Source organism: Eurypyga helias, unplaced genomic scaffold (genome assembly GCF_000690775.1).
Source record: "Eurypyga helias isolate BGI_N326 unplaced genomic scaffold, ASM69077v1 scaffold17120, whole genome shotgun sequence".
NCBI classification, from domain to species: Eukaryota; Metazoa; Chordata; class Aves; order Eurypygiformes; family Eurypygidae; genus Eurypyga; species Eurypyga helias.
Window position 1 is genome coordinate 651 of NW_010226471.1, and position 10,339 is coordinate 10,989.

The following is a 10,339-nucleotide window of genomic DNA, read 5'->3' on the forward strand; positions in this document are numbered from 1 at the left end:
TCTGTAACTGACAAAGCACAAACACTACTGACAGATGCCAGTTACACTTAGAAGACTGCTGTCTGGTGTGCCCAGTTTACTACAAAGGCAACCTTCAGCTGTAGCACATTAAGGCCATGTCACTTCATTGGGTTTTGGTTTTTGTTTGCACACTAACCCTTGAAAGCCCTCTTGTTAAAGCCCTGCAGCAACATAATTTGTTTTCAGGGTGAAGTTTAACTTTAACTTTCCACCCTCTCTTACAACCTGAACTTCCAAAAAGAAATAACTAATTGAATAGCAGTAGGAAAAAAAAAAGTGTTTTGTTGGTTGAAGGTTGTCAGATGAAGAGAGAATCAGCATTTTCGTACTTTGGATGCAATACCAGAAGGCGTGTATGGATTTATAAAATTGATACTGGTTTTGCGGTGTCAATGAGTAGTTTTCATTTTTAATTAGCATTTGTTTAGCTCTCACCCAGTAATGACCAGAAGTCTCCAGTATACTGAAATGTTGTCTAAAGAAATGGCTTAAACTCTTGATACTTTAAACCACTAATTGAAAGGTGATTCTGTTAGTATATGAACTAAAGCTGTAGCTTTGTATCTTTACACTGATTAATTAGATGAAGCTAGTAGCTGGCAAGTTAGCCTGCTTAGGTGATAACTTTGTTTTGTTTTTTCTTTTTCATATTTTGCTCTAGCATTCTGAATCCATTATCCTCATTTTCGTTCATGAAATGCCAATGACACAAACTGCCACTGTTTAAAAAGCAGTGAAGTTAATGCTGGCAATGAATAAACGAACCACAGTCCAGAGAAGCAGGCAGAGGGACTAGTAAACTTCTAGATAGCACCACTTGCTCCCTGGTTTAGGTATATGTTATTTGTGTATGTAACAGATTTGGCCAAAATGAATTGGGATTTGTTTTTAAGTCAGTTTCTGTTTATTCTTCAGAAAATATTTTATCACAGATCTTAGGGTGAGACTGTGTACATGACTGCATGTTTTTTAAAAGTAATTTTATGGTTTTTAATTTAGTATTTTTTCCAGTGTTTCTTAGTCATTATTTTTAAAAATTGTAGCTTCTGTGAAAATGGTACATGGCTGAAGTGTCATAGTATTGGCTTTCTCCATATGGAATTCTGAGGACTTTTTTATTTTCAGGCTTTGAAGTACACAAGCCGTGGCTACGCATCGCAGCGCACTTTGAATGTAAGTATAAAGCACCATCTGACTGCAGTAAATTGCTGTTTTAAATCTGTTTCTTAATCACCGATGCTTTTTTAAAGAAAGTTACTACAGAAAATCTCTTTGGTGGACAATGTGACTTGTGCCCGAGTCACACCTTGATGCAAAATCTGGAATAAAAGTCAGATTTCCTTTTTTGTTTGGCTTGCTGCTTGTTAGGTACTGTGGGACACAAGTGTGTCAGCCAGCTTAATGCAGCTGCCTGCCCCTTACTGGAAAACATAGCTGATGCCCACTAATCCCCTTGAGGTTATTTGTATGTGAGCCTGCAACTTGCTGTTACAGGGTGAAAGATGAGAAGTATGTTAGGAGCACTGAACTCAATCATGATGATGAAGAGGTTACAGAGACAGAACTTTTGGGTTTGAAACAAGCATAATTTGTCTTTTTGTTTGTTTGGATACCTTCTTGTCTCTTAGTTTTTTTGCTTCTCCCTCTAAATAAAGGACTTGTGGTGAGACCCTGTAAAGCTTTGTGTCTAACTTCCACTCACACCAGCACAGCTGGAGGCATTCATTGTTGCTTCTCAGTAGCTGTCCCGGCACAGCCAGAGGTCTGAAACAGGCATCTCTTTGGTGCCAGGTCCTCATGTTGCTCTCACAGGGTTAGCGGGTAGACAGGCTGATGTAGCACTAAGAGGCAAAATAAGAGTAAATCTTTCTTGAGGGGGTACTGAGTATAGACCTGAATGTCCTACCATGTGTTAAACCACCGCTTGTGCATTATGCTGGGACCTGGATGCTTTTGAGAGGATGGAGATTCCACAACCTCTGTGAGCAACCTGTTCCAGTGCTTGGTCACCCTCACAGTGAAGAAATGTTTCCTGATGTTCAGAGGGAACCTCCTGTGTGTCAGTGTGTGCTCATTGCCTCTGGTCCTGTGCCTGGACACCACTGCAAAAAGCTTGGATCCGTCCCTTTTGCACCCTCCCTTCAGGAATTAATATACATGGATGAGGTCCCCCTGAGCCTTCTCTTCTCCAGGGTGAGCAGTCCCAGCTCTCTCAGCCTTTCTTTTTATTTCAAATCCTCCAGTCCCTTCAGCATCTTCATGGTCCTTCACTGGAATCTCTTCAGCATGTCCAGGTTTCTCTTGTACTGGGGAGCCCAGCACTGGACACAGCACTCCAGGTGTGGCCTCACCAGTGCTGAGCGGAGAGGAAGGATCACCTCTCTCTACCTGCTGTCAGTGCTCTGCCTGAGGCAGCCCACGATACCATTAGCCGTCTTTGCTGCAAGGGCCCACTGCTGGTTCATGTTCAACCTGGTGTCCATCAGGACCCCCAGTGCCTTTTCTGCAAAGCTGCTTTCCAGCTGGGTGTCCTCCAGTATGTCCCAGTGCCTGGGATTGTTCCTCACCAGGGTCAGGACTTTGCACTTCTCCTTGTTGAACTTTGAGGTTCCTGTCAGCCCATTTCTCCAGCCTGTTGAGTTCCCTCTGGATGGCAGCAGCACTCCCTGGCATTCAGCCACTCCTCCCAGCTGGATGCCACCATCAAACTTGCTGGGGATACGCTCTGCCCCAGCATCCAGATCGTTAATGAAGATGTTAAATGGGACTGGATGCAGTGTTCACCCCTGGGGTACACCAGTAATCACTGGTCTTCAGCTGGACTTCCTGCCACTGATCACCACCCACTGGGCTTAGCCATTCAGCCAGTTTTCAGTCCCCCTCACTGCTCATCCAGCCCATCCATCGACAGCTTCTCTGTAAAGATCTTAGGGGAGACAGTGTTGAAAGCCTTACTGGAGTCTAGGCAATGTCCTCTGCTCTCCCTGCGTCTACCAAGACAGTCATTTCGCTGTAGAAGGTTATCGGGTTGGTTGAGCATGACTTCCCCTTGGTGAATCCATGCTGATGACTCCTGATGATTTTCTTGTTGTTCATGTGCCTGGAAATGGTCTTGAGGATTAGCTTGTTTCATCACCTTCTTGGGAATTGAGGTGAGGCTGACCAGCCTGTACTTCCCTGGGTTCTCCTTCTTGAAGACAGGAGTGATGTTTGCTTTCCTCCAGTCCTCAGGCACCTCTCAAAATCACTGTGACCATTCCAAGATTATCAAGAGTGACCTTACAAAGACATCTGCCAGCTCCCTCCACACTCACGAGTGCATCACAGCAGGGCCCATGGCCTGGTCATCTTCTACAGGGTAGAAGGGTACATCTTCCTTGCTCTAAACGTGTCCCCCCTGGTCTCTGGGATTCCCAAAGGCCGATCTTACTACTGAAGACTGAGGCAAAGAGAGCGTTTGGTACTTCAGCCTCTTCCATGTTCTGTGTCACCAGGCCCTCTGCCCCATTCAGCAGCTGGCTCACATTTTCTCCAGGCTTACTTGTGCCTCCTGGGTGTTCTTAGAAGCTCTTCTTGTTACCTCTGACATCCCATGCCAGATTCAATTCCAGTCGGGCTCTGGCTTTCGTTACCTTGTCACTGCATGCTCAGGCAGTGTCTCCCAGGTTTCGTGTGCCTGCTTCCACCTTCTGTATGCTTCCTTTTTGGTCATCCATGCAGACCTCCTGGCATTTTTACCTGACTTCCTGCTCATTGGAATGGACTGCACTTGAGCTTGGAGGGGGTAATCCTCAAATATTAACCAGCTTCCACCTCTCCAGGGCCCTGGGACTCTTTCAGGCATCATCCATCCCAAGGCTGAGCTCGGTGCACTCCAGCCGTTCTCTCTCCTTGGCTTGTCCTGAAGAACCTGTGTCCCTCCATGGGAGCCATCCCACCACAGCTTCGTGATCCCAACAAAATTGTATTACCGCAACTGCACACAGAGCTCTAATTCCTTACATCTGTTCCCCATGCTGTGTGCATTAATAAAGATTACTTTGGTGCTCTGAAGCACTTGCAGGCTGAAAGGGAAGCTGGCGTGAACGAAAGAGTAAAGAGTGGATAAATTTAAGAAGTACTGGTGTACGTGTGCACGCATGAGAGAGGCTCTGACTTCTACTCCATGCTTTTCTTCTTAGGAGGTGGTGATAGCAAGCGCCGTAAGGACACCGATTGGATCTTTCCAAGGATCTCTTTCTTCATTGCCAGCCACTAAACTTGGTTCCATTGCGATTAAGGGAGCAATTGACAGAGCAGGTATGTGTAAATATTTTTTCTGTGACAAAGAAAACCTCAGGTGGCTCAGAACGGTGTCGGTCTCTGTCTCCTGAGTTGCTTGATAAGCAGAAATCCTGTGGTTCTCTTAAGTCTTTATCCACAAATGGTATTTAAGTTACACTGACTGCTGGGCTTTGTTTCAGTCTGAATTAAGTGCTGCTTCTAGGAGCAGAATATTACTTAGGGACATCTGTGCTAATCCAAATCCAATTGAATGTGCTAATTGTTGTTCTGGGGTGGGGGTTTATGACACACCTAAGCTGATGCGAAGGCTACTGATTGCTGGAACCAGTGGCCCTTCCTTTCCCTGCCTGTTTTTCATATGGGTGCTTATGCTTGCAGGACTGTTGATGGATTCCAATTAGCAAATAAGTCCTTTAGGGGGAGGGGAGGGTTAATTTTCTACAAATTTGGCTTCTTGAAGCAGCATATGATGCAGGAACACCAGGGCTGTTAAGATGCAGGCCTTCCTGTCTGGGGGTAGCTAGCTGTGGCCTTGCCTCATCCCTGTTAAACAAACAAAACTGTTTCTTTAGACATAATTGGGGCAGGTAGAAAGCTTTGTGCCTTGAACTGTCCATGGAAATTGAGCTTCTCAGATGACAAGTGAGACTTGGAAGTGTTTGCATTAGTTAGCTAACTGTAGCTTGTTCCGCAGGGTAACAAGGGAATGCTGTTCTTCGGGGGGTCACCAGCTCGTCGTGTCCTGTGAATTGAGGGTGAGGGTCTGGGGTGCCCCCAGGAGAGCCTGAGTGTTGCTTTTAGCACACAGGTTGGACGTAGCATGTTTCATCCATCTTTGACAGGAAACTTCAACGGGAAGGTTCATAAATGGGAGTTATGTCGTCCATGCAAAGAATCCTGGATCAAACCAATTTTGTTTTATAGGTATCCCTGCAGAGGAAGTGAAGGAGGTGTATATGGGCAATGTATTGCAGGCTGGACAAGGGCAAGCTCCAGCAAGACAAGCAGTCCTGGGTGCAGGTATTAATTATCTTGTCTCTGGGGTTAAAGGTTTTCTGTCTTTATGTAGACAGTGTAGATTACTGAGCTCCGAGTTAAAGCAGAGTGGTGCCCAGCCGTTTGTCGGGAGAGCCTGTGTGTGCTCTCTCCCCCGTAGTGGGTGAAGGGTATACGTTGTACTCGTGTAAGTGGCCCTAATTGCGCGTCCTTGGGAATCAACGTTCGCCTGCTCAGTGGATGTTGCTGCCCGCGGTGTTTGCAGACCTGGAGAAGCCCATACTGCAGACCAGACTGCTACTTCCGGAGCTCTTCACGATAATGAGGGATGCTGCTCTTTGAATCTTTCATGAAACAGACTTTTTTCCTTCAGTGTATCGTTACTGTTAAGCCTTATTGGATAAGGGCTCAGGGAGTTTCCATGAACGAGGTGGAAAGAAGCGAGTATGTCATTGCACTCACCTTCCCGTGGAGTCTGGAGCTGTCCCTGGAAGGATTCACTCTGTCACATTAACTGCAGCACAGATGTTACACGGGTGCAGGAGTTGTTTTCTTCTCCCTCTTGCTGTAGGGATTCCATACCTTAGCACGATGCAGTCTGTGGGTCAGGGAAGAACTGGATACTTTCTTGGCTCTGTCCCTGTATTGTTTGAAAAAGAAGGAACTGCTTCCATGTGAGGCAAAGGGATGAATATGATTCTTCTCTTTGCCCTGGCTTGTTTCCCTGTCTCACTGGTGGGGTGGAGGTGATGGGCTGGTGGCTGGTCATAATGCTGGAGAGCAAGCCTAGGGAAGAGGCAGTGGCGGTCCTGAGCCCGCCCGCACACGGCAGAGCCTGGAGTGGTTGCCCTGAACACTCGGTAGCAACTCAGCAATAGCCCTATGGCTCACACCCAGCACTTCTGGCCTTTCCAGTCTTGCGTTAGAGTCCTGTCCTTCTGGGGTGTCTCTTGCTACCAGCCGGGAAATTCTACAGCTTGTTTCTGCCCTTTCCATCTTGAGTTTTCACAGAGGCAGGGATTGGGGTGTCAAGAGGAGTCACTTCCCTGATCTTCTGTCTCTGATTCCTCAAGTGCTTGCTCCCTTATCACAAGTGTGTGTCTGAGGGGAGGAAACACTAGGAGTCTCCAAGAAGGACAGCAGCTAGGGGGGAGGGTAGATAAATCGCCCTGGAAGGCTACACAGTGCAAGCTGGGCACCCTGGGCATGGGTAAAAATTGGTCCCATATGAAATACTGCTGGATACCTGTGAAGTGTTACTCTGCCCTTTAAGTGATACAGTTGTTTGCACAACTTCTTTGACCCAGGTCTACCAATCTGCACTCCTACTACAACTGTCAATAAGGTCTGTGCGTCAGGAATGAAATCGATCATGATGGCAGCACAAAGCCTGATGTGTGGGAGCCAGGTATGGGAATTTTGGTGCTGTTTTATGGAAAAAACCACACAACTAATGTAGATGCTGTCCTACTAATGACTGTGCTCTTTGACTGGGGACCGTGTTTTGACTTGGGATAATAAAGCTAAGTAGTGAGGGTTTCTTTTGCTTATGCAACCTTCATTTTATAGTCATTTAAGCATGTTCTGGTTTAAAACAGAAAAGAAAGGTAAGTATTGTAGTTAGGAAATTGTCAGATGTATTTTTAGAGCTGAGCAGTTAAAGTGTGTGTGTGTATTTACACCCTCTCCTTACTGCTCTTCTCCTGTCCCAACCCCAAAAAATAATTAATGGAATTTTCAAGCTTTCTGGTTTGAAAAAGTGAAGAAATTTGTATAGGCTTAGTTTTTGATGAACCACGTTTCATCTGGACTTTCAGACACTTCAAACACTTGAATGAATGAAATACGTATATTAAAGCAACGATGTTTCCAAGTACGTTAAAGATGTTTCAGGCTTTTATTCTTGTTTCAGAAGAAGTGGGATCTGTTGTTGCTGAATAAGCATTTCCGTGGAATAGAGCTTACTGGTGGGAAATTGCTCATCTCTGTCAACTGTGTTCTAAGAGTCTCTGTACGATGGGAAAAATAGCATCAGCAGTGGGAGGATGGGAGAATACACCATCTTCCACAAGCTGTAAATGGTGTGCAACAAAGAATATGGGAGAGGTGTGAATGTGAAGAAAGACATTTCAATTTTTGTTTTAATTCCCTAGTCAAAGCATTTTGGCAGCATCTCCCCTTCTCTGAAGTGAAAATATTGTCCGTTTAATACACATTTTTGGTTTACAAAGTGCCTCATTAGTGAGAAATGTACTTGCTGTTATTTTTTTTTTTTTAAGGACAAAAGTAAAATATTGAAGTTTTGTTGTCCCTTCTGTGAAAATAACAGTATAGCTGCGTTAGGCAACTTCTTACTGCTTTGGCCTTGCTCTGCAGAGAGCGGCACTTTGTCCGGTGCCTGCTGAACTCGCTGGAAGTCTTGTCACTGGACTTTGAGCCAGGCCCAGCGTGTCCCTGTAAACAGCGCTGTCTGGATCCAGCAACTTAGACCCGACGGCTCGATGAGGGTGGTGGTGCGTTTGGTTGGTTTGACAGGTGCGGGCCATGCGCTCTGAAGGGCGCTGGCGTTTCCAGCTGAGCTCATCAGACACGCTGTGCTGCCAGTCCTGGCCAAAGCGGGGACTCGGCCAGCTCCTAGTCTCGTAGATCTGTAGATTAGTGGGGGTTTGGTATGTTTTTCCTGGCTGCCGACTGTGAGGTATCTGTGCTGTGAGTCAGTGATGGTTGCCAGCGCCCTGAGCCAGTGTACATCGTCAGATAAACAGTTGCATTAACTCTGCCTCTGGGTCTTTCACTTGGAATTGAAATGCCAGGGACTCCTGTTCCTCTCATCTATTCTGCTTCCGTATCTCAGCTGCCTTTCCCATTTATCTGCCTTTCCAGTTTGTCACCAGCCGTCTTTCTTTTCTTTATTCCTTCATGTCACTGTTCCTGGAACTAATTATCTATCCAAACCAAAGCATTATTTCTCTGAGTGTGAATTTAAAGAAACCAAGAAAGCTTTAATCTTTGTCTTACTGCTGTTTTGATGTAAAATCCTCGTGCGTTATATGACAGTGCTGTTGAACTCTCAAACACTCACACTGCTGTGTCTGTATTTATCCGTGTTTCACGTACACCATTTAACACAACTGTGTCTGTTCTTCACGTCCTGAGGTCCTAGGGATTTTGGGGGCGTAGCCTGATGGACAGGAGGTGCACGTATGGTCCTTACAGCTTGGTGTTCTGTTTGTTTGCTTTGTCTCAGCTTGAGAAGTATACGAATTTATAAATGCCCATAATGTTTCAGCTTCATTTGAGTTCAGTAATCCTTAACGTTTCCATCTTTTGCTGCCATTTTCAGATGATAAAAAACCCTATTATAAGTCATCTTTCTTTGCACAGTAAGATGAAACGATATTAGGTAAAACTGCAGGTACTTGTAAATCTCTGTTTCTTCTTGTTGAACTCCCACATTCTGACTGTTGCTTGTTCTGTAGGGATATGGGGCTGCTAGTGAGGAACAAAAATGAGAAATTTACAGAAAAAGAAACTAAAGTAAAATGTATAATTTGATCTTGGAAGCCTTTGAAGTACCAGTGCAAGAGACTGACACGGCTCTTGCAGCTTTCTGGAATTACGTATGAGACAAGAGTCCAGCTGTTCGCTCAGGGTGGATCGACTGCCTTCACCTGTTCCTGCTGTTGGCTTTTCCAAGGCAGTTTGAAAAGGGTTTCTTCCTCTTTCTCTAAGACTCCTTGGAAATATAAAGCGTTCACGCTTAAGCTTTTGCTAGTGTTTGTCTCTAGAAGGAGTGGTCGAGAACACGCTGCGTTGTTACCGATGTTGTTTCCTTTGAGCAGGACGTAATGGTTGCTGGTGGGATGGAGAGCATGTCTAACGTTCCCTATACGATGAGCCGAGGATCAACGCCTTACGGAGGGGTGAAGCTGGAAGACCTGATCGTAAAAGACGGGCTTACAGATGCTTATAACCACATCCACATGGTAAATATTCCTGCCCAGCACTTGAAGCATCAACCACAGACCCGATGCAGCCTTGAGGAGGTTGCTTGTAATTGTTATGAAACTGCTTCGTGTAGCAAACCTGGAAATGAGGAATAACTAATAGAGGAGGAAAAAATCTTGCAATCCCAGGCTTCTGATAGTAACAGAAGGCCAAAGCAGAATAGCCAGTTATGTGTTAATATTTACCTGTGTCTGATTGCAGTCTGAATAGCCTAGAGCAGGGATTTTAAAACAATACCCGCCGCTGATGGATTGCTGTTGCTGTCTGTGGCTGGGACTTGGCGTGTCTGAGAGCACCTACTCTGTTGGCTCAGCAGGCTGGCGTGTTTGTTTTGCCTCCCCCAAAGTGCCTAATTCCATCTTCTTCTGGAAAGTCTGGGTCAGCTGATGGGCTTCCTGGGCAGCAGGGTGACTAACGACTGCGGACTTGGGTGGGTTTGGGAAACAACTGATACGACGATAGGGAAGAACAGTTTGAAATGGGAATCACTGCTTCCAGTTTATGAGTATTTCCGACCTCTCTCTGTGGTAATTGGCAACTGTCGGGCACTGCTGAGCGATCAGTTCAGGTAAATGGGTATACAGGAGAACGGCTGTTGGTTGAAATCCACTCTCACGTGTCAGCTAAAATGGATTTTTATAGGAATGTCCACAGCGGCTTTGCTAGATCCTGTATGCGGGGAAATGTCGAGGAGTGGGTTATCGTACACAAAGTTTAGTAGGATGGTACACCATTTCAGCACCTTCTGTCTGTACTGTAGCAGCTGTAGATTGCTTGGAAAACCTTAACAGTCTGTGTGAGCATATCCAGGAAGGGCCATCCGATGGCTTAGGATGTCGGTGTTTTGGCAATAGACTGAGTTGCTGGGGCTATGAAGAGTTTAAATTCTTCAACTGCATGGAAGTAAACTTGTTTGAAGAGCTGAAGGAACAGGTTGTTAAGGGTTTGGTGTTGATTCATTGAGTTTCCTACAGAAATGAGAGGTGGAAAGAAACCCATGGAAGAACAAATCTTTCAGGTTGATTAAATT

At 45.6% G+C, this 10,339-nt stretch overlaps 1 protein-coding gene across 1 annotated transcript; it reads left to right on the forward strand.

The window, feature by feature from the left end:
- Nucleotides 1-1,146: 1,146 nt before the first annotated feature.
- LOC104510907 (acetyl-CoA acetyltransferase, mitochondrial-like) lies at nucleotides 1,147-9,287 on the forward strand (the record flags this gene model as incomplete). Its single annotated transcript, XM_010153310.1, has 5 exons — nucleotides 1,147-1,194; nucleotides 4,203-4,320; nucleotides 5,230-5,325; nucleotides 6,609-6,709; nucleotides 9,144-9,287. Coding segments are annotated over 5 exons (507 nt in total), but the record flags the coding sequence as incomplete, so codon positions are not given.
- Nucleotides 9,288-10,339: the final 1,052 nt, after the last annotated feature.